We start from the raw sequence: 25,142 nt of genomic DNA on the forward strand, positions 1-25,142 counted from the left end.
GCCACATCAGCCTCGCAGATGCCTTCAAAGGGCCGAAATAATTTTAGAGCTGTATAAATGTAACTACTCCTTAACTGTTCAGGGGTTGAAATTACATCCGGCCCTTTGTAGATAACTGCAATGCTGATGTGGCCCCCAGGGAAAATGAGTTGACACCCCTGGTTTAGGACCGTTTTCAGACAACAAATGCAATCTCACACTGCGTTCATGGAAATCTAGTATCTAGAAATGACAATGAAGGTCTATTTGTGTACTCAGTAGATGACATTTACAATACCGTGTTCAGCTTCATTCAAGCTTGAACAGTGATGGGGAAGAGTGAAATAAGATGGCAGAGGGAGTTGGACCATGCCATACTAGGGACGGTTGAAAGAAACGGAAGGAAAGTTTCAGGGAAAGAAATCATAGCTTTAAAAAAATACTTACAATCTATCACGTGGAAGAGGCGCGTGTTTGTTCTCATGATTTCAAGGAGAATTGGGGAAAGTGAGTCAGTCAGACATGTTTGCCTTTAAGGTTCCTTTACTCTGTGTTTTATGTTATTAGATAGATGGATGAAATTTACAGAAACACATGCTTTTAAGTCAATGTGGGAAGAACTTTTTCTTGGGCTATTTGTCTATAGCGATGGAATAAACCATATTGTAATTTGGTAAATTATCTGTTACCAAGTGTCATCAGTCAAAGGTTGGATGCGCCTGGGTCCTGTGATGAGTAGGAGGTAAGAAGAGAGGACTCTCAAGGTTTCTCTCTGCTTTAAGACTCAGTAAGATGGGAATGAAAAAAACTAGACAATAAGGTGAATATTTTCTTTCTTTTTTTGTCTGGGTAAAACTACGAAAGGGCAAATTGACATACAATGATATCTGCTGGCTTCCACTATATATTTCTAGAGCTATAATGAAAAATAAAAATCTGAGGTTTAAAGTTTCTGGAATAGTGAACTGATCTTTGTCTATCCATTTTGAAGCTAATCCAGCTTCTTATACGCAGAACGTGATCATACGCATCTCAGTAAATGGCTCACGTACAGGTGGTGAGTCGCCACTCACTGCTGCCGACATTCCCATTTTACTCACCCAAACCCGGATTAGGAAGCCGTCTTCTCAGATAATCAAACACACAATCAACTGGTATGTTTGGCCTCATATCTAGAAAAGATGGTAAAAGAGCCTTAGTCGTGTGGAAACAATTCATTGACTCTTTTACAATTCGTGTTTTTTATCATTTTCTAAATAAACACGTGCCGGCAGATAAGCATGTAAACAGTTTATTTAGTTTAGCGCAATTAAACCCATACAAACAACTGTCAAACCTTATGAATTTTTGTTGCATCTTTGCTATATAGAGCAAAACTCTAAAAAATGTTCATACCCTTTGAATCAGCAATTTTCTTTCTAAGAATTATAACTAAATAAGAATATGCACCAATGGGGAGTTATAAAGTCTTCATTGTTGTTTATGATAGAAAAAGCATAAGTGAACAGCGGTTACCAATGGGGATGGTTAAATTAAGGTTTACTAAGTTAATGGAGCACTTTGCTACCGTTTATTAACATGTAAAGAAGTTAATAATAGACTGCAATTTTAAAGGAAAACATAAGTTGCAAAGCAGGTTGAACTTAACTTGTTTGTCTCTACTGAAAGATGAGCCCCCAAGGGGAAGAAATGGTATGGCGTACTTCCTAACACCCCCAAGCACCACGTGTAGTGGCGACCTCCAAGTGGTGGCACAAACAAGTGTTTCTTGAGCAGAGGGGAGTTATTTATGAGGTGGCACAAACAGAACATTACCTTTCACATCGGGATTTGAGGCTTCGTGTCTTCGCAGGAAACGTCCTTTATCACAATCCTAATGGGGCACAGAACAAGAAGGAAAACAATTCTGTTACAAGCATGAAAATGTGTGTTTCCTATATGATAAACAGAGGAGCTGTTTTCAATATTATTCCTTTTATACTCACAGGTTTAGAATGGATAAAACAATTTCTTAAACCAGAACCTCCTAATACCTTTCACAACACCATTTTTCTCCTATAGCAATGAGTGGAAGAAAATATTGGTACCAGCCCTGGCTGGTGTAGTAGCTCAGCGGATGGAGCGTGGGCCTGCAAATGAAAGGGTCACTGGTTCAATTCCCAGTCAGGACACATGCCTGGGTTGTGGGCCAGGTCCCTAGTGGGGGGAGGGTGCTCAAGAGGAAACCACACATTAATGTTTCTCTCCCTCTCTTTCTCCTCACCTTCCCTTCTCTCTAAAAATAAATAAAATCTTTAAAAAAATAGTTAAAAAGAAGAAAATATTCATATCATATTTTGGCATTAAAGGGAGTTTTAAAAATTTTCACTGCATGTAGAACCTATTTATGATGAAAAACAAAAATGTACTTTATAATCTCACTTATTAGAATGAGAAAAATAAAGATATAGGCAGATAAGATGGTGTGATGGGTAAAAATATATAAAATTGCATGCAAATGTATAAGCACTTACAAAACTATGCTTACACAGAAAAGATGGAAAATATTTTCTCGTAGCTTGCAAAGATGCCAGTCAGGAAGAACAGAGATGACCCTGCTTTCTATCCTGACAGAAGGCGCCCATGTGACCCTGATGGACTGAAAGACAAAACACTGTAGAGCCATGACTTCTGCTAACACTGAGTATAGTCCACAGGTCGTTGTGACTCTGAACACATTTTAAATGTGTTCAAACGTTTGTTTCTGCATCGGTGCAATGTGGGTATTATAAAGAATTTTCCAAGAGGGCCTGAGAAAGGAAAATAGAATTAAAACAATTTTTGTCAAATGTAATGCATATCAATTTATGATAGAAAGTAGAGCATGAAATAGAGTTAAAAACTAAAATAACACCTGCCTGGTGTAGCTCAGTGGATTGAGCAAGGGCTGAGAACCAAAGTGTCGCAGGTTCGATTCCCAGTCAGGGTACATGTCTGGGTTGCAGGCCACGACCCCCAGCAACTGCACATTGATGTTTCTCTCTCTCTCTCTCTTTCTTTCTCCCTCCATTCCCTCTCTTAAAAAAAACAAAACTAAAAGCTAAAATAAAATCCCTTTGTAGGTAAAACTGGTAAGAAGAAAAATTTGACATAATCGGTCTGAAATAAAAGAAAATGTAAAAATGAAAGATGAATGCAGGGAGAAAGGGGACTATTCTAGAACAAATGACACAAGGTTCAACATAGTGATACTACATAATCAATAGGAGTTGGAGAGACAGGGGTAGATTAGGCTGGAGAAAACGGCTGGTAAGACTGGTCTGATGGACTCTCAGTGTGTGTCATGGCAGCCCTCTTCCCTCTCCAGAAAGGATGCTGTGAGCCATAATGTAACTATTACATTTATTCACAGGAACCACTGGGCCAATGGCCTTCTGAATGGGATCTACGAATTTTAACCACAGTAATCTATGATTGCTTTTGCCGAAAGTCTGCAAAATTATTGAGTGTGTCCTGGTAGGAAATGAAGTGAACTAAAAAAAGTTTTAGATAACTTCCTACTATTATTTTGGGATGTATTGATGTTTTACAAGCAAACCATTAAAATAATAGCTCAAGAGCAGGAATTTGAGCGGTCCTCAGGTGCTCACTGCAGTTAAGATGACATTGTTCATTCTTTTTGCCAAAGATTATCAGAAAATAAATTTCAGGATCAATGACTAAGACCTCCTAATAGTGTATGGGCACATTTAGAATATATGCAACATTCTGAAATGACCAAACGACAAAGTTGTTTTCCATGTGGAAACTCCAACATTATAGGTAGAGTATGATTTCATAACAAGTTTTAAATCTTCAATCAAGACAGATGAAAATGCATAGATATTTGATATAAAGGAATTTACTACATTTTACATGAAATACAGTTTGGATAGATGAGGAAAATCACTATGTGGATGTTTACAAGAACTAAATAAATATGTGTTTCACAACATCTACATACCTGATTTGGGTTCTGTAAATGACAATACATTGAGATCAATTAGAGAGTTTGTTTGCAAAACGATTTATTTATAATCTTGGCCCTCCCCCAAGTACACTCGCATTGCACAGTTTACAAGGAGAAACTGAGATAGCAATGTCAAAATATGCAGTATTACTGCAACAGTATGCTTTAAAGAACAGAATTAAAAATTTAGGAGAAGTGCTAATGTAGGAGAGCCCCACACACCAGCAGCACAGGCCTCCCGGTAAAATCCGCATGAGCTCTGGGTTGTATGGACCCCAGCTTCCTGGTGCAGACAGAGCAGTGACCGGGGCAAGATGCTCCTGTGGGGGAGGGGAAGTAAAGGATGCGGGGGACCTCCTGTACATGCATACGGTTCCTACAACTCCTGTGCCTCTACAGTTATTCCAAAATAAAAAGTAAAAATAAAAGAATTTAAAAAGGAAGAGAGGAAAAAATCATTCCAAAAGTCCCTGGGAAACGAGACTCTGTTCCTTCAGCCCGCACCTGGCAGGTGACTGTGCGTCCTGTGCTCAGGGCGTGCTGAGTGAGCTTGTCACTGCTGACCTGAACTCCCCACTGGTGCTCCGTCACATAACGGGGAATGTTTGCAGAGCAATGTCTAGCATTTGCATTGTTTGAATACTTGAGTAGAAATCTTCTCATCTTCTGAGTCTGGCACTAAGGTCTTCCCCAGCTTCTGGGTTTTCTGAAGGTGACGGACGCTCAGGGATGGATTGGCTGGACCCGGTCAGCTAGGGACATCGCTTTATAACTGTCCCCCCTGTGTTTGTCAGGCTTGCTTCCTAACTAGACAATTCTGCTGAACTCTGGGTGCTGACTTCTACCTGCTCCATCTTTTATCCCCCTGGGCTTGTTATTTACTTGTTTGTTTCTTGGGAGACTGGCTGGGTTGTTTTAGACAGCTGCTCGTCCTCCTGCAGTGGCAGGCTTCTGACTTTGCTCCCCAGGGGTGCAGACTTGGGTATGTGCACACTCACTCTGGGACGGCAGTGGCTCTGCATGGTGGCCTTTGTCTCTTTCCCTGAGCACAACCAGCTATGAAACTCCACTACTTTCTGGCTGATAGCTTCACGGTGTTCAACAATGCCCTCGGCAATATATTGTTCCACAGAGCAGTCCAACCAAATGTGTGCGCCTTTGGAAGCAGAGCTCCTGAGGTCAGTGTTGGAGATTTGTTCTGATCTCAGGAGGGCTCCTCCCAGCTGTCTCTTTCCCACTTCTCTTTGGCAAACCAGACGGCCTACAGTTTAGCCTATATTTCCAATGAACCTACCACTCTCCTCCACCCTTTCCCCATACTTCCACCGATTTTGAGAATGTCCTTGAGTTTCTCCAGGATCTCTTGCAAATTAAGTCACTTCTTTGGAAAAGAGACTGGGAGCTACCTGTTTTATCTGGTTTTCCCTCAAGGCAGAATTTCTGACCCGAGTGTCTCTGGAGCTGGGGGTGGGGACAACGGCATTCTCTCAGGGATCCCCACTGTCGAGCTGAGCTGTCAGAGCTGTCGGTGGAAGACGGCAGCAGTCTTTGGCTTTCTCAGTTTGCCTCTCCCAGAGTGGTACCACCGCTAGACAAGCCAAGGCAAGGGCAATTCGGGCCAAAAGTATTTTCAGTGACGTAGCACCCAAGGTAGAGTCTCCTTCTCATGAATGGGGTCTGGGTGGAAGGAGGGACACCTGTGTCTGGGCTGCACTCACCCGGAATGTAGCTGCAGCAACAGGTAGCTGGGTGCACGGGAAGGCGTCCTCTGACTGGTGTCACGGGAGAGGGGGCCCTGCCCGGCACGCTAGTCTGGAGTGGGAGGGTGAAGGGGGGAGGGGGAGGCGATTCAAACACCATGGGCTTTCACTGTGCTCTTCTTTGTCTTCTCCTTCTCCTTTTTTACCAACTTGTAGATTTTCATAAACAGGTGTGTTTTTTTCATTTGCTGGATCCCATTAGGACCACTTCCGGATTTTTTTGTTAGTTTAATTTAAGAACTCCGTATCGAGTCATTTCTGCCAAATTACCCAGTGTGTGGATGCTCTGTGCACTGGGGAGCGGGACGCTGGGGTGACAGACAGGCAGGGCGCTCACAGCAGATGAAGACTCGGAACAAAAAGCCCAGTGTGTGTGAATGCCCCAGGGATGAGTGTGTTTTCCCTACTGTGTGTGCTCGATTTTCATCTTCGGCCCAACTTCATAGCAGCTGGTATATAATGCACTTTGTAAACTCTCCCTTAAACTTTTTTTTGGTGTGGTGGAATACATGAGACATAAAATTTACCATCTTCACCATTTGTAAGTGCACAGTTCAGTGTCCGTAAGTACATTTACAGCGCTGTGCAGCCGTCACCACCATCCTTGTCAGAACCCAGTCACCTTCCCTAACTCTGTCCCCATTAACTACTACCTCCCAGCCCTGCCTTAATCCTGGCCAAGATTCACCCTTTTCACAGATAAGCAACCAAATGCATTAGAAAGAATATTTTTTTGTATGTCTTCTTACCAACTGCATGAGCAACGTGCATGTATTCAAACATCAGAGATGTAAGCAGTGGAAAGCCAAGTGCCCCCACAGATAACCAATGGTGCTTGTGCTGTGTAGTCCTCCAAACGTGGACAGTACACAAGCTATAAAGTTGTGTTTTTCAGAGCTGCAAATAAAGGTGACTTCTTCGTGGCAGCTGAAAAGCACCACAGCGCTCAGCAGATGCACCCAGAGAAACCGGGAATGCCACATTCTTTCGCTTTCACTTGCTCTCTCTCAGAATCAACGTCTGGTTTCCTGCCTTTTAACTTTGTGGGAAAAGTCTTCAAACCTCATTGTTTAAATGTTTTTTTTTTTAATAATTTTCACCAACTTTTGCTAGTGAATGCGTCTGCAGGGCTCCCGTCATGCAGGGTGGAAACAGTCTCCCTGCACCATCCAGTTTATACTTGGGTGTTCCCATTCAACTTTTCTTAGTTTTAATTTATATCTCCCTGCTATTCTGGATGCAGCCCCATAACATGCCTCAAATCCTTCCCTGAGTAAGGGGAAATTTTGCACCTTAATAAGACCCACCTCTCATCTGCCGAGGTCCTTTTGTGCTTTTATAACCAGTAAAAATATGAGCAAAATTTTAACCACTAACTTTTCCTGGGGAAAAAATTAGGGTGTAAGAAGGTTAAGAGGACATAACTTGCCATTCTCTTGCAATCAGTTTTTCAGAAGCTGCTAACAACCGGACAAATGAATATTTACCTCTTGACGGTCTCTGTCATGGTGGCAGCTTGCTATGGCAGAATTTCTTTCCTTCCTTGTTTTCAGATGTTTTCTATTGCTCTGTGTCTAGGTAAAAGATTCACATTTAAAATCAGCATTTAATCAACCCATCAAGGGTGGTATATATGCAGACATAGAACTGAAGGTCTTCAGACCTTCACTTATAAGGAGATGAAGTACTTTTCCTATGCCTCCCACTAAGTACAACAAAAAAAAACTGGGTGTTATATACAAAATAAATTTAAGGGACTCTAAAAGGTGAAAAAAAAAGGCAAAGAGGAGCAACACAACCTTGAACAGTTTCCTGGGGTTTTGTTTGTTTATTTGTTTGTTTTTGCCTCATGTAGTGGCCCTAGAACTGGAGGGGCCAGCAACCCAGAAATGCCAATGGGTTAAACAATGGCTGAAAACTCCCCAACTTTGATAAAAGACATGAATATAAACATCCAAGAAACTCAACGAACTCCAAATAAGATGAAATGAAAAACTCCATACCAATTCCATATAAATTTTAGCATTATTTGTGCTGCTTCTGAGAAGAATGCCATTGGTATTCTAATACGAAATGCATCGAACCTGTAGTTTAGTTTGAATAGTTTGATTATTTTAATGATGTTAATCAGGCAGAGAAAGACAAATATCACATGGTTTAACTTGTATGCAGGATCTAGAAGGACAAAACAAATGAGCGAACAAAGCAAAACACTGAAAACAGACTCACAGAGACACAGATCAAACTGGTGGTCACGGGTGGGGGGCGGGAGGGTTAGGAGGGTAGGAGGGTAGGTGAGAAGGTGAAGGGGAACAGAGTCAATAATATTGTGATGTGTCTGCACGGTGACATTGTAAGGTACATAAATTAAAATGTCATATCACTATGTTGTACACCCGAAACTAATATTGTATACCAACTATACTTACATTAAAAAATTTTAAAAACGTATTTGCAATAAAAACCCCACACCAAGACACATTATAATCAAACTTACAAAGTCAAAGATAAAAAGAGAATCTCGAAAGCAGCAAGAGGGAAGCAAATTATTACATGCAAGGGATCCTCGATAAGACTGTTAGCGGATTTCTCATCAGCAGCTTCGGAGGCCAGGAGACAGTGGGCCAATGCAGCCTCAGCGCTTACAGAAGAAACCCTGGCAGAACCGTCCTTCAGCACTTAGGGAGCAATGAGGACGTGCCCAGACACACAGACGCTGAGGGCGTTCGTGACCCGCAGACCTGCCTGGCGAGAAGGGCTCAAGCAAGCCCTCCGGGAGAAATGAAAGGGCACTAGACAGCCTGACTGTGCATTGATCGAAACTATTTCTTTAAAATGACCTTTTCTTTCTTTTCTTTTGATTCCAAGTGGTCTCGCCCAGCACCCCGCCTCGCCTGGCCCCTTCTACCTTACACTCGGCGCCCTTGATCAGCCTAATCACGAAGCCCTGAGGACAACGAGGTTCTGGTTGGCATCAGATAATCTTAGGAACGGAGCCTCAGGTCTGTTGACCACAGAGACAGTTTTCATCAAACTAGAGATAGCATCTAGGCCACAACTGAATTTCAGCTCCACACCCATAAAGTCAGCGAAACCAGACAAAGAGACGCCGTGGCTGAGGTCAGGACCAGACTCATCGCCCCTAGCGCAGACGGATCTGCAGAGAACACTGCCCTGACTGCAACCCTGACTCCCCTGGTCACCACGATTAACGACTTTCCCCCTGTATATCCTGTCCCCTGGAAGCCACTGGGGAGCCAGGTCTTTGAGCATTAGCCCACCTGTCTCCAGGTGCGGGCCACTTCCTGAAATAAACCCTCACCTTCTTCGCTGCAAGCTCATGTCCGTGTCTTATCAGGCTTCATGGGGAAATGCACCCCTTTGGTCCAGTAACAACAGGAAATTGGAGGCGTGGGGAGAAACGAAGATCCCAGTATAGGAGGACACATGGGCAATTATGAAAGCTAGCGTTGTTGTAACAATGGTTTCAAACTGCACTTTTGTTTCCTACGTGATAAGTGACTAACACATTTAAAGAAAAAAAACTATTAGTGTAAAAGCTAGTAATTACTGTAATTTTGACTTGTAAGTCCAAATCTTGTGTTCTTCCTAAGAGACGAGTACATATAAAAATTATCAGGTTATGTTTTTGGACACATGGTGTATAGAGACATAATTTTTGGACATCGACAACCGAAAGGAGCAGGCTTGCAGCTGCACAGGAGCAGAGTTTTGTGAGTCGTTGAAGGTTAGCCGGGACAAGTGCATATTAGTGTTACAGCTTTAGGGCGTCCGAGGTAACCCCCACAAAGACGACAAAGAAAATACCGCCAGGATATACACAAAAGGACACGAGAAAGGAATTTAGACATCTCACTACAAAAAAATCAACTGAATGTAAATGGAAACAGTAATGCAGGACGTGGCTGACAAAACACTGTCAGACGTACAGAAAACAAGTAGCAGAGTGCGAGAAGTCAGCCCATTTGCACCAGTAATTCTTTTCATTGTAAATGGATTAAACTTGCCAGTCAAAAGATAGATATTGGCAGAATGGATAAAAAAAAATACACGACCCAACTATATGCTATCTTTAAAAGACTCAAAAGATCCACAAACAGGGTGAAAGGGAAAGGACGGGAAATATATTTTATGCAAATAGTAACCAAAAGAAGCAGGGATGGCTATCTTAATATCAGACAAAATAAACTGTAAATTTAAAAATGTTACAAGGACATTTTATAGTAAATATAGCAAGAAGACACAGCAATTATAAACATCTGCATATCTAATGACAGACCATTAAAATACCTGAAGCAAAAATGGGCAGAATTGAAGGGGGAAACAGACTGTTCTGCAGGATGGCTGGAGCCTCCCACTCTTGATGACGGACAGAGCGAACAGACAGAAGACGTGTAATGAATATGGATAAGACGGAAATTGGTACCTAGAGGTGTGCTGCTGTCCTAACAAAAACCTGACTATGTCACTGTTGTTCGCTTCGTGACGAGCTGACAACAGGTGGTGTGGAGACGGTCCCGGGAAGCTAGGAAAACAGTGACACAAGGGATGTAGAGGTGACACATCTAGTACAACTGTCTCCAGTGACAGCGTGACGGACAGAAAACACACCTAACAGGCCTGGGTCAGCGGACATAGAGATTTTGAGGCAGAATGCTTAGTGTATACATTGGTTGTTGCCTGCTTCATTTGATGAGTTGTTACAAGAAAGAAATCATTTGGACAAAAGAACTTAATTGAGAGGGAAAACGGAGAGCCCCCGGTTTTAGAATCTGAGGGTTGGCTTCAGTGAAACCTTAAGGCAAAGGTTGAATCCAAGTTACGACTTTCACATTTGTGGTAGACAGTCTAAGATAACTAGAATGATCCCCGTCTCCCAGTGTCCTCACCCTTCTACCATCCTCTCCCTTTGAGGGTGGGCTCAGGCTAGTGACTCCCTCCTAACACATGGCAAACGTGGATGGGGCTCTGCTTCTGAGACCAGGCTGCTGCGGGGCTGTAGCTTCTACCCCGCGTGCCCTCTCTTGCCCGCTCACTCGCTCACTCAGAGAGGACCCCGTTAGGCGCGCCCTACAGAGAAGCGCACAGGGCAAAGTACCCAGGGAGACGTGCAGCCAACAGCCAGCAGGGAACTGAAGCCCTCAGCCCAACAGCCTGTGAGGAACTGAATCTTGCCAACAACCATATAAGTGAACTTGACAGTGGGTCCTTCCTCAGTCAAGCCTTTACGTGAGACCACCTTCTGCCTGACCGACACCTTCACTGCAGCCTTTGGAGAGGCCTTCGAAGCACCCAGCTAAGCCATCTCTGGATTTCTGACCCGCAAAGTGTGTGATAATAAATGTCAGTTGTTTCAAGTGCTAACGTTTTGGGTAAGTTTTTACTCAGTAAAGAAGATTAATACAACATCTGTCTAAGTCCGTTTGGCTGCTACAATAAAATACCAGACTAGGTGGGTTATAAATAACAGAAATGTATTTCTCACAGTTTTGGAGGCTAGAAGGTTGCAATCAGGGTGCCAGCATGGGCAGGTGGGAGCGCTCTTTTGGGTCACAGGGTGCTTTTGCATCCTCCAGAAGGGGCTAGCGAGCTCCCTGGGGCCCGCTGTACAAGGCACTATTACCTCTCACGAAGGCTCCACCTTTATGACCTAACCCCTTCCCATGGGCCCCACCTTCTAGTACCGTTATACTGGGCATTATAATTTCAACATATAAATGAGGGGGGGGCAGAAATATTCAGACCATAGCATCCTTTCCCTGTTTCCAGAAATTCCTGTCCTTCTTACATGCAAAATACATTCATTCCACCTCGACAACCCTAAAAGTCTTAACTCATGCCAGCATCGACTCCTAAAGTCCGAAGTCTCACCTCAGTATCATCTAAGTCAGATACGGGTGAGACTCAAAGCATTGTTCACCCAGAGGTAAAGTCCCTCTCCAGCTGTGGCCCTACGAACCAAACAAGTTACGTGCTTCCAGAACCCAGGGGTGGAATAGACACAGGACAGGCATTCCCATTCCAAAAGGAAGGAACAGGAAAGAAGGATGAGGTGACAGGTCCCAAGCAAGCTCAACACCTAGGAAGGAAAAACTCAATGAGATCTTAAGGCCCAAGAATACTCCTCTCTCACTCCACGTTCTGGCGCCGGGACCCACTGGGGTGGCAGTGTCACTCCTGCTGCTTGGCAGGGTGCCGCCCCTGCCTGGCTCTCTGTGGGGCCCAGCCCACACCACAGCTCCCGGCTCCAGGTGGGTCACCTCTCCACCTGCTGGCCGCTGTTGGAGGCTGTCCGCCTGTTAAAACGTAGGTGGTAGTGGCCCTAATAACCTTCTGGTTACCTTCGAGCCCTCAAAAAAATCTTGTTATAAAGAACAGCGCATATTCACACAATGGCTCTGAGGTATCCTCCCGCAAAACTCAAGCCCACCAACATCCTGCACACGGTCCTTTCTGCATGCACTACAGCTCTCCTCTTTTCTTTCTGGATTCTCACCAGAATCACTCTGAAATCCTTTCATGGCAATATCACCATTTTCTAACATGCGCTTCAAACTCTTCCAGCGTGTACCCATGACCCACTTCCAAAACCACATCTCACTTTTTAGGTGTTTCTTACAGCAGCACCCCACTCTCAGCACTGGCTGTCTTAAGTGTTTCTTACAGCAGCACCCCACTCTCAGCACTGGCTGTTTTAGCCTGTCTTGGCCACTCCCTACTAGCACTACACTGGGGTGCAGGGTGTCAACATTTGTAGTTGGTAGGGGTGCAGACACTCAGCACACAGCACCATGTAAAGTCTCTACTCCTCCCCCCCTGCACCTATTATCATCTAACATGTCATATATTTTACTTCCTCATCTTTGTTTTTTATATCCCCAACTAGAATATACTCGACGAAAGGGAAGGATTTTTGCCCGATATTTTTTACCGCTCTATCCCTAGAGTGTAGAGCGGGAGCTCCACAGATAGCTGTTAACTAAGTGAATGAGTAAAGACTGGACCAGCACTCAGGCAACGCTATACCACCAGCTCCCACTGGAACTGGTGTGGCTCCTGGCAAATCATTTAATCTCTCTGGCTGTTACCTGTTTTCATCTATAAAGTAAGAGTGTTAAGAAACCATCAGGTGAAAAAATGCTGTGATTTGAAGGCATGGTATATAATCAGAAAATAACAGTTATTGCTAGGCAGTAATTATACAACTGGGAGCTTTTCCCCCCGTCTCCTAGTGACAAGAAAAGAGTGCCTGTGCAGCACCTCCACACCACGGGCAGACACCTCCGCCATACCTGAGGAGTTAACTTGGGAAGAGAGGTCTGAGAGTCACTGGATTCTGAACAGTCGGAGCCATGGCTGCTACAAAACATAATGAAATATTTTCTTAGCTTACGGTATGTTTTGGTGCCATTTTAAAATTTCAACTGTGACTTTTGCCTTCTTGCCTTCTTGGAGTGGTAGAAATAGTTCTAATTATGAAAAGAATGTTTACAAACATGGTGTACATAGATGTCTGGTAGTTCTAGGCTTCTTAGGCTATTGGAAGAATAATGACTTAAATTGACTGGAACACAGCAAACATACACAAATCCATGAGTTCAAAACGATACTCTCCATCTGCAGGTGAACTTACGAGTCACCCCCGGAGGTCACAGGGGCACTAAGTCAAAGTCTAAACATTTATAAATAAAGGGGAAGAATCAAATATTTATTCTGCCCTTCCTATAGAAACTATACTAAGATTAGTACCTTTTTTCTTCCAACAACATTCCTTTAGCACTGAATTTGGCACTTATTATTCATTTAGAGTATTTATGAGGCATCTTTATAAATGTGTCAATTCTTTGCGGGTAATGACAGCATTAAAAACAATTTGAGTCTATCTTTCACATATAGTACATAGTTTGTGCTCATTTAATGTTACTTGACTAAATGAATTAATAAAGTCTTGATGACATCTGGATAAAGTAATGTGCATAGGAAAAATTTTCCTCTACCCATAGTTGGGATTCCAGTTGAAACTGATGATTACATCCTAGTAATATGAAAAAGAGTAATATGAAAACCAGTGAAACAGCACACCAAATATTACTTCCACCTCTTGACTCACCTAGACTCTAGATCCAAAACAACTTCTTCCAGAGAAGTATCTGAATCATCAAGGACTTTCTCCAAGTTGATACGTTTTTGCATTTCTTCTAGTTCTTTTAGGCACTGATAATACTAGGGAAAATGATCAATGAGATGATTATTAAAATAACTTTATTTTCTAATTAAACTAATTGAATATTTATAGACGCCTGGAACAATAGCTACTGGGACATCCACTACCACAACACCCTGCACAAGGACACTGAAAGGAGTGAACTGCCGTAGGCCCGCAGGTGGGTCGCGCTGCCTAGGAGAGTGGAGTCGGATGTGCTTCCAAGGGGACTTCGCTCACCTTACTGCGGTCTGGATCACAATAGTCCAAGAGAGTATCACAAAAATGATATCCCATGGACTCCAAGTCTTTTGTGTTGAAATGAGTGCCTCGTTTATTACCTAGAACATCAATAAGTTAATTCACCCTTGAGGATGACTTAATTTTTCCTTAGTAGATAGGCCTAAGCTGTAAAACAGAGTATAAACAAAGCATCTGATATGATTCCATATCCTGTCCTTTGGATTTTCTTCTCCGGGGCAGGTCATTTAACAGGTTATTGTTTTCCTTCATTCCCCATCCACCACCTGGACCAAAGGTCAGTCTATGCTGTAAGGCAGAAGAGAATTCAGTACAAAAGTTATGGGATACTTGGTTACCAGTTATAAACACCCTAACAATCACTTAAAGGAAAACTTGGGTAATGATTATAATGTTTTCATCATCATTAATAATATCAGTTTCAAGGTGCTTTAAAGACTAGCTAGTGGATTTCCCACTTTCCTTTGAGTTGATACATTCTCTAATAATTGACAATTATCTTAATGTGGAGTATTCTAATGATTTGCTGGATGTGATTAAAAAATTTCTTAAATGGAACTACAGAACACTTTTATTTTTAGTTCAAGGAACCAAGTAATTCCATTAAAATATAAATTGACCAAAAACAAAAGCTAAACATCAGTCTATTTGCCTTGCGAAGAGTAAATCCACTAAAAACATTCTTAGCCTGATATTTTAAGTATGAGCACTGCTTTTCTTGAAATCGTTAGACTCATCTGTAGGAACCCCTTCTAAAAAAAAGCAATTAAGAATTAATTCATGAAACAACCAGTTACGTATTCTATCGACAGGCTAAAACTTCCTACTCTGAAAAAAAGGGAAATGAAGAGAGAGTTTGTTTATTCATTTTATCAATAGCATTGATCAGACATCAGTATGTATTTAAGTGGGAAGACAGTGCTCACTATTAAACTATCTACACTGTTATCTTACCTTAAAAGTGGCTTAAGCTCTGAGAGCCACGACCGAGAACGCTTGGTCTTACCCAGAGTGGATCCACAAAAGGTGGCCTCCATGGTAAAGCTGTTCCTGATGCCCATTTTCCACATTACCACCCTTCCTGTTCCATGTTTGCTCCTCTGGATATTAAACTTGCAAGCTGAGAAGGAAAACTGGAAAGAAACAAATGAACAAGAGCTATTGTTCTTAGGATAACAATGTGGGGATGAAGCAGGGATGAAGATGGAAAAGTGGTTGTGCAAAACCAGTAATTCTCTCTAAAACTTCGGGAGCTGCTTTTATCTTCTGACCGATGGAAAGAATTCATTTTAAAAATGATATATTTACATTTCTGAGAACTACAGATTTAAAATCTAGCAATAAATTTTACCTTTTATCTACAAGTAACATACACATTCAAAACCAGTTGAGTAATTCTTAACACAGTTGGGATAAGATTTTAAATGTCAAAAAAGCTTTGACATATTTAGGAATGGAGATTAGTGTTATGGATTTTCAGATCAGAATAAAGATGCTATATTTTCATGTGAAAGAGCACTTGAGAGCTGCCTGAGAGATTGTTATGACATCAGTATCTATAGAATTTTTGTCATTTTATTTTTAAATTAACATAAGTTTGACATGTTTCGTGTTCCAGTCTATGAATTTTAACACATGTGCAGATTTGTGTAACCAGAACCATAATCAGGATAGAGAACAATTTCATCACTTCTAAAAAGCTCCCTGTGCTACTCCTTTGCAGTCACAAGTACTTCATTTATTTTGGAGCTACAGTAAGTGGTACTGTTTTATATTTTAGATTCCCATTGCCCATTGAGAGTTTAACAGAAATTAAATTGTTTTTTTGTGGCTGACCTTGAATCCTATGACATTCTAAATAATTTATTAGTTTTAGAAGGGTTTCTTTTGTGGACTGCTTTGGATTTTCTAGGAAGACAATCACATCATCTTTGTTATTATACTTCTTCTTTTCCAATCTGTCTGCCTTTTTTTTTTCTTGCCTTATTGCACTTGCTAGAACCTCCAGGAAAAGTCTGAACTGAAGGGGTAAGAGTGGATATCCTTGCCTTGTTCTTGACCATAGGAGGAAAACAATGTTTGTTTGTTTTAATCATTAAGTATGGTGGCAGGATAATGGGCACTTCCTTCTTCATATTTCAAATTATTGGTCACCAAACATTCTGCATAGTTGCTTTCTTGTGCCAATTGTAAAATCAGGCAAAATAACTAAATAAAAAAATTAGTGTACTGAGTAAGATTATCCATTCTGTCTCATGTGGGCAACACTTAGTAAAGGAAAACTTAACATCTTAGAAAGGGCTTACTTTATCTGGACAGTTTTTGCTCAGCATAAGTGGAAAGATTCGCTGCTGTAGGTACAGTGCTTTACATCTGCCGCTGCCACCACAGCCGTACATGAAGATGTTCTCTTTCCTGCTGTGGCCGTGGAGGTCGCAGTACAAAACCACCTCTCGTTCCTCCATCAGTCTACCAAGAAGAAAAAACGTAAGTCACTCAAATTCACTTTTGCATTTCCCTTTTGTGTGTGTAACTCTGGGTTTACAAGTCTAACATCCAAGTAGAATGTCTGCCATATCAGCTTTCGATTGCTCTTCTTATCTATACTGATTATTAATATGGAATTTGAAAGATGGCTGCTGTAATTTCCTATTAACTATATCTAAAATACAAATGCCTTCCATTCAAAGGACAAACCCTACCTTATTCTCAACACTTTTTCCAGTAGGATCTGGGTTACCATTTTGGCTCTCTGTTGTATACAGAAAGAGTTCACTGCTTTCTCCATTAGTGCTCGCATGGATTCTTTCTGGCTGGAAGACCTTCTTTCTTCAAATTCATGAACACTACCCCTCGCCCCTCCAGAGTGACCTCACATCCCATTTCCTCTCTAACCAATCAAGCTTGGAGATCTTTTTTTTTTTTTTAACACCCATAGCACTTAATACTGGCATCATTTACTTGGCACTTGCATAGGAAAGTTTTCATACTTTTGAGATTTAATCTTCAGCTTAAGAAATGCTTCAAATCATCTTTAAATCATTTGGAACAGTGCTATGCATACAGGTACCCAAAATCTTTGTTAAAAGTTGAGTGCCTTATCACTTGGTGCTGACGCCAATGAATATTTAACCCTTTATTAGTGTGGTGAGTAAATATCACTTTGAGAAAAATGGTACCAAAGTTTGAATTGACTTTTCTCCCCCAGTAAATTTATAGTAAATAATTTAAGAAAATTATTACGTATTCTAAAGAGCATAATCCTTAGCTTGTATAATTTAGGCATTCAATAAATATTAAAGTAATAAAAAATAAGCCCCCCAAATTGGTTGATGATGGCTTTTAATAGGTAAAAAAAGTAGTGATGTTAAGATGGTAGAATTATGGGTATTTTTGCCTTTTTAATATTTCTAAATTTTATATATATTACTTAAATAATCAAAATTTCATATGTGATCTTATATCTGGAAGGATAAATAGCACAATGTTAGCAATGTTTCTTAGTAATATGAAATGTGTTACGGTGGTCTTCCCCCTGCCCGAAACCTCAGACCATACCTAGCCCTGTATATACTGTGTTTTTTTCCTGGACATGCATACACTTCATGGATTCTCTTTGGCATATGTGAATTACCAGCATCACTACTCTTGCACTTTGGAGCCATTCTTAAGTGACGTAAGGGTGACTCAAACACGAGCACTGCTGTAGGTGACAGTCAATCTGATAATGAGATGGCTACTAAGTGGCCATCAGAAGGTAACATACACAGCGTGGCTGCGCTGGACAAAGGGATAAGGCATGTGCCAGATGGGACAAGGAGAGATCTCATCCTGCTACTCAGAATGGCGTGCAACTGAAAACGGATGCCGTGTTCATTTCTGAAGCTTTCCCATCTGATACCTTCAGACCGTGGCTGACTCTGGGAAACAAGCGGTGGAGAGTGAAACTGGGACTGGCGGACTATTGTACTTTTATACCAAAAATATGGAAACTGAACATCAAAACTTTCAAAGCATAGCTTCTATCAGAAATAATACACCTTTACACTAGAGTGAAATTTCATATTGAAGTCTGCTACATGTATTAATTTATTGTCCTCCTCTCATTTGGTGCCAAACAAATTCTAATTGATAACTTACAGTGGACATAGAGCCACTGAATGACCACTTCAAGTTTTTAGAAAACTAGATTATAAAGCAAGAATATCACATTAGCTCCTTAAATATGAAATATGCTGTACATGTTGAAGTCAACAATTTCCAAATTTTAATGGTCTTTTGGTTTCTTTTGAGTCAAAAGAAATTTCTACTTCTAAGTAACTAATTTCCAAGGAAATGTTACGACTTCTGAAGTAAAACAGGATCTAAGGGTTTCTCATCTTACATTAATTTAAATCACTTTAGAAACAGTTTGGATGTTTTTTTTACTCTCAGGTATTCTAGTATCTTACACAAAAATCTACTCTATTTCTCATATTCCTGAACAACTTTTTTCTTTTTTATATTTGAGGAAACACTAAATACACTTAATGCTTTCAATGTCCCAGATTTTATTCTGGGTACTTTAGTAACAATAATCTCATTTAATCCTCCTATCTAAGAGGTATTATTATTCACATTTTATAGGTGATAAAACTGAGGCTCACATTTGTTCTTAAATCACTCCAGGTCACCTTGTTAGCAAATGATAAAGCAGGATTCCAATCTGATAGGTTTAACTCAAGCTCCACACACTTGACCTGGTCATTTAATGAAAATTTTAAATATTATGTGCTTTTACTGTTCCAGATTCTTTGGCAATTTGAAAGCTGTTCCATTTTTGTAGGGAAAACTAAGGCTACTTATTATTCATGCAGGTTTTAAATAATTGTGTAACCTGTTCATCAAAAGACTCATCACTGAGTGACGAATGATCAACATAGTGCCGGAAGGCTCTGTGGGGTGTAATTTTCACATATAAGGGATTCAAGGATCCCAAGGTAAACATCAGTGTTAGCGTTAGCTTTAGCAAGGAAATCAAGTTTGGGATGTGCAAGTGTAACTATCAGTTTCACAACGCCATTAAAATGTTCCAGCGTGGAAATCATTATTCAGTATAAGGCTAGTGCATCCAGTGGTACAGTGCCAGAAAGATAGAGAAGCAGAGTTGGGAAGAATGGGGGGAAACTAAGTAACTATAGTTAATCTATCCAAAGAAAATCTACAGTACCATGAGTGGGATGGTGGAACCCCAACTCTTACCGCCAAGTTGACTACAGAAGCAGAGAGGCAATTCGAGGCTCCATTTACCTACGGATCATGTTCCGCGTAGACCACACAGAAGGGAACAGCTTCTTCAGGAGAGAGGTGTAGTTCCGGTTTAAATCCTGTCCCGCTAGGGAACACCGGTAATTTCCTACAATCACACCGTCGGGATTCAGCATGGGCACCACCTTGAAGACGAAAGTGTCCCGCAGCAGCTGCGCGTCACGCGAGCCTCCTAAAATATAGTCGAGGAAGCCTTTCATGATCCAAGAGCTGTTGGTCTCTCCGGGGTGCACCCTCGCGGTCAAAATCACGGCCTTACGCTTCCTTGAGTCCCCGTCCTTCGAGGGGGTAGTGATCGTTAAGACGTACACCATGTTCCTAGCAATCGTGTGGCACAAGACACGTATTTTACAAAACTTGGACCTCACTGGGTCATTATGGATGCTGGAAAGGTATTCTTGCAGGTTGGTGTAAGTGTACGGGTAGCAGTGAGCAAAGTAGCAGGTGTCTTTGCTGTGTGGAAATTGAAATGTCCACGTGAGGGAGAAATAGTGGCGCCCCTCTTGCCCGGGGTTGTTCCTGTAATACTTGATTTGGTCCCCTATTCTCTTCCAGCCAATGTTATGAGTCTTGGCCTCTTTCTCAGAATAAAAGAGTGGGCGCATACCCCGGCTGTAAAGACTAGCGGGCTTGGTGAAATTGATAATCGTGAACCTGTAGACTATTCCTGCCTGGGTATTAGTGACTTGGAAATAGTACCACTGGGTGTGCTTATTGGTGAAGAGGTCGGGACGCACCGTCAGCAGGTATTCGTGGTCTGCCCTGATACACAGAAGAGGAAGGGAAAAGAAAGCACGTAAAATGTGGAAAATGACATTCAGTTTTAAATACATAAGGAAAGTTATTTTATTTTTACCTATTCACAGAAAGCATTTTTGGGGGGTGGGGAGAAAATGTTTATTCAAGCAGTATCCTAAATTGCAAGTAACTGCAAAACATAAGAGTTTGGAAATTTTCTGTTATTGGATGTGAAAGCTCTTCCGTGCTAATTCTGAAGCTTTTTTATTACTATTGAAGAGAACACATACACAATGGGCACTGGATTTTAAAAAACGACATTTTCACTCCAATTATGTTTCCTACAAAAGAAATAAAGAGTTCCTGAGACTGAATTACAGTTCAATGTGTCTTTTTTTTACTTCAGATATATATTTCTGTTTTCTATTAGATTCTAACTGTAGGGATCTGATATACTATCACTGAGAACAATTTAAAACATGTATAAATTAATATGACCACACAGAGTATACAGTTTTAAACACTTTGAGGACTGCACTTGACCACTACCCGGAACCCCCGTGTTCAGTCATGGAGAATACGTAAGTAAAGGCAAAAATAACTTTACTGTATAGTCCTTATGATATATACATGGACCAAACTCACCTGGTTAGTTGTCTCTTTTTTCTTTACCAAGTAACTGCCCATTCATCAGCATCAGGCACTCAGTGTGCGTGTGTGTTGTGTAGTTGCAAACTGACCCGGGAATAGGTGGAATGGCTGTGCAAAACCTGGGTAGCTTCTGAATCTAGGTGATCGGTATGTGATAGTCAATGTAGAATTTCGTTGTCCTGTGTACTTAACTATAGTACGTGTTTAAACATTTTCATAACCAAATTCTTTAAAATAATCTATTTACTTATTTTTAGAGAGAGAGGAAGGGAGGGCAAAAGAGAGGGACAGAGACATTGATGCGAGAGAGAGGAACATCAGTCAGTTGCCTCTTGTGCGCTCCCTGACTGGGGATCGAACCCGCAACCAGGCGTGTGCCCTGACCAGGAATCAGACTGATGGCCTTTCACTCTGTGGAGGGACACCCAGTCAGCTGAGCCACACTGTCAGGGCCACAATAGGATTGTTTTTTCAAATATCACTGGGTTGGCGTACATGCTCCTAAGTGTGTTTTCTGGAACACCCATCCCAAGAACTATTCTATGAAAAAGTTGGAGAAGCAGCGTGTCCTTCCAGGAACGACACACGGTTCCGAGTTGGACACTAAGACTTCAATGGAGCAGATACAGAGAACGACAGACAGTTGAGGGCCTAGCCCCTCAAACAAGCGTGATTCCAACCTACACTTTGACTACCTTCTGTAGATTACCACTCTCAAACCTTGCTTCGAACGTCAGCGTGTTGTCGCGGTCGCCCACGGGCTGCTTCAGGGATGTCCGGTTGCCCCCGACCCGGGAGTACACGAAGCAGGGCTCTTTGTAGGCTGACGAGAGAAACAGGCCATGAGGCTATCGCGCCGTGTCTAAGGTATAGGCTATTCTGCACGGAGTCTGCAGCTACAGGACAAGTGAAGCGGCGCTGAGAATTTTAACTTGCAAAGTAATTTGATCCTAACGTGTAGATTTATGTAAATCTAAGAGTACTTAGACTAGGAAAGCAATGCCTAAAATAAATTCATATATTATTCACATTAAAAATGCTCATTCTGGTTCTGGTTACTATGAAATAATTGGTTCTGAACTTGACCTTTCACTATACATAACTATAAAACTGGACAAGCCATATGAGCTAACTTTTAAAATGTATGTAGACAACACAGACCAGAACTATCTCAGATTCTTGAAAGACGATAAATACATGCAATGAGCCCTGTTTTCAACCCTGGCTGTCTTCCTGTGAGTATTTCTGAGTACATCTTCAGAAGGTTGCACTGAAGAATATCAGAGCAGGCCGTGGCAGGGAGGCTCCGTTGGTTGGAGCATCAGCCTTTACATGAAAATGTTGCAGGTTCAATTCTGGTGAGAACACATACCTAGGTTGCGGGTGTGAGCCTCGCGGGGCGCATACAGGAGGCCACCAACTGATGTTTCTCTCTCACACTGATGTTCCTCTCTCTCCCTTCTTCTCTCTCTAAAATCAATAAACATATCCTTGGGTGAGGATTAAAAGGGAAAAAAGACTGGTATAACATTCTTGCTGGGCTGAGGAGGCGATTGTGCCCCGGGGCTGCTGCAGTGGGCGAGGCAGGGCGCCAGAGAGAAAGAAGCTACACAGAGGAAGGGACTCGACAGTTTATGTGCTGTTTTCCCAGCTCATTGCGGGGGGCCGGGCCGTGCAAGCACAGGATAGGACTGAGCAAGACAGGAAAGAGTGTTACTGTGCAGATGAGATAATAGAGGGTATACAGTTCTAGAATATACTGGAATTTCAACGTAGCCAGTGCGGAAAGACTTCACTAAGCACCTCAGACATTTCATCGTGACCCCAGAAAGGCTGCACGTTGGGTGTAAGAGCCACATGGAAGAGTAGGGGCCATCCATGACCACTATGGCACTAAGGACAGAAGGAAAATAAATCTGCCCTATGTAAAAAAGTAAAATCAAGCCTGAAGGAAACAAAGTTATCTACCAGCAATTTAGCTGCCTACCAAAACAAAATTCAACTTAAGTTTTAAAAAGAATATGATATGGACTTTTACAACATATCTTTCACCATGTTCCCCATATGGTTAAAAAATGATGAAGCAATGGAGGGAAGCATGGATCAGGAGAATGGGATCCATGGTGACACATACACACATACACACGCACGGGCACCAGAGCCCGAGACAACTCAGACGGGAGTTAGAGGGTTTGGGATATATGTTAAAAGACTTAAAGGAAAAGATAGAGACAATGAACAAACAGATTAATCTCAAAAAAGAAACAGAAACTACAAAAAAGAACCAAATGAAAATTCTAGAAATAAAAAGTGCAATAACTGAAATGAAAGATTTACTAGATGGGCTTATAAGAAGTTGAAATTTGCAAAAGAAAGACTCCATGAACTTAAAAAACAATGAAAAACTCAAGGACAAAGGAGGACAAAAAATTAACCAAAATTCAGGAACATGTAGGACATAACTACAAATCCAACATTTGAAATTGGAATTCCAAAGGGCAGAGAAAGAATAGGATGGGAAAATATGTGAAGAAATAATGGTCGAAAACTTCTCAAATTAAAGGAAAAAAGTCAATGAACCAATGGATCCAACAAGGTCAGAAACTCCAAGCAGGATAAAGATAAAGATAACCAAATCTGGGCAGAGCTTAGATTTGCTGAAAACAGAGAGACGGAAAAAGACACATAATATACAGTACAGGAAACACTGATACAAATTATGGCTGGCTTTGTATTAAAGACAACTGAGGTCACAAGACATTGGAACAATATCTGTAAAGGAAATGAATCTTTGAAAAAAAATGTCAACCGGAACTCTATACAGCCAGTTGTTTGGGGGCTTCCCTCTCTTCCAGCTACAGGTTCATTGACCCTTTCTGTCGTTTACCCTTTCTACCTGCCGTTTACCCTTTCAGGCCTAAGGAACGGAATGGTTCAACCTGTTGAGAGTCTCATGTTGCTTCGCCATCCCTCTTTAGTGTCCTTTAACTCTGCCCACCCTCTCACATTTTCCTTGAACTTTTAAACTTCCTCCCAGTATGCCATCCAATTCCTGACAAGACCTTGACCGACTTACCTCGACCATTTCAATTTTAGAGATTTTCTTTATTTTTAAAGAGAGAGAAGAAGGGAGGGAGAAAGAGAAGGTGAGAAACATCAATGTGAGAAAGAAACATCTGTCAGGTGCCTCTGTGTGTGCCCCAACTGGGGACTGAACCTGCAACCCAGGCATGTACCCTGACTGAGGATCGAACCCGCAACCTTTTGGTACATGGAATGATGCTCCAACCAACTGAGCCACACAACCAGGACTTATGTTTTCTTTTAAAGTAACTTTGCATAAACTAAAGTACACCTTCAAGGATATAAAGAGCACTAAACCAGCGTTTGGATCAACATGTAACCAAACATCTTTATGGGGACAGATTCCCTGGTAATCTGCAATTTCTACTGTAATCAGTAAAACAAATACTTGTATAACTAAGAGATTCATTCAGGTGCCAGATTATATTTTAGAGCAATGTGTTTCATTATGTACCCACCATCTTCAGCTAGGTAAACCACTGTATCTTCATTAGAGTTTGTATATAAGGGCTCCTCCTCTAGGCCTGTTGGGATGTACACTGGCTCAGAATAAGAAGGAGTCCAATCTGGAGAGAGGGGGGAGGGGGAGGGAGGGAGGGAGAGGGGGAGGGAAAGAAAGGGAGAGAGAGGGAGAGAGAGGGAGGGAGGGGAGAGAGAGGGAGAGAGAGGGAGAGAGAGGGAGAGGCATTACTTGAATATGTCAACAGTAAAAAAAGGAAAATTTTATTGGACATTTTAAAATTGTTCATTGGTAGATCCAGGCTACAATTTAGTTTTGTGCAGGGTTAGATTTTTACCGAGGATTCATTGGCAGTAACAGTGAATATGGTCACACTATAACAAAATCCATAACATTTCACCTGCTCCTTGTTCTGTGTTGTTGTGGTGCGTAGTTCGTGATTATGTTGTGTCATTGTAGATTGTATACTCAAGTTTCTGTTTCTCCGGGACATTTGATATCTTTCTGACCCATCTTTGGAAATCTTGCTCCACCTTTTACTCTTCCTTTCCCTGCATCTTCAGCATCTTGCCTGATAATGGTTGTCTCCTGAGCTTATAAACAAGCTCCAGCATCTTCTGTCTCCCCGAAGATGGGCTATCCTTGGACCCCACCTTCATCTTTAGCTATAGCAGCTTCCGTTTTCTTCAT

General features: G+C 41.6%; 1 protein-coding gene across 1 annotated transcript in view; it reads right to left on the reverse strand.

Annotated features, from left to right (window-relative positions):
• Positions 1-25,142, reverse strand: part of LOC123829706 (cytosolic carboxypeptidase 3-like) — a 39,704-nt gene extending 14,562 nt beyond the window's left edge. The window contains 9 exon segments of the mRNA XM_045855579.1: positions 1,080-1,151; positions 1,795-1,852; positions 7,215-7,295; positions 14,192-14,292; positions 15,219-15,345; positions 16,519-16,681; positions 19,502-20,281; positions 21,593-21,731; positions 25,106-25,142. Of these exon segments, the coding sequence (XP_045711535.1) occupies positions 1,080-1,151; positions 1,795-1,852; positions 7,215-7,295; positions 14,192-14,292; positions 15,219-15,345; positions 16,519-16,681; positions 19,502-20,281; positions 21,593-21,731; positions 25,106-25,142 (1,558 nt within the window).

Source organism: Phyllostomus hastatus, unplaced genomic scaffold (genome assembly GCF_019186645.2).
Source record: "Phyllostomus hastatus isolate PE091 unplaced genomic scaffold, TTU_PhHast_1.1 phas_scaffold_114, whole genome shotgun sequence".
NCBI lineage: Eukaryota > Metazoa > Chordata > Mammalia > Chiroptera > Phyllostomidae > Phyllostomus > Phyllostomus hastatus.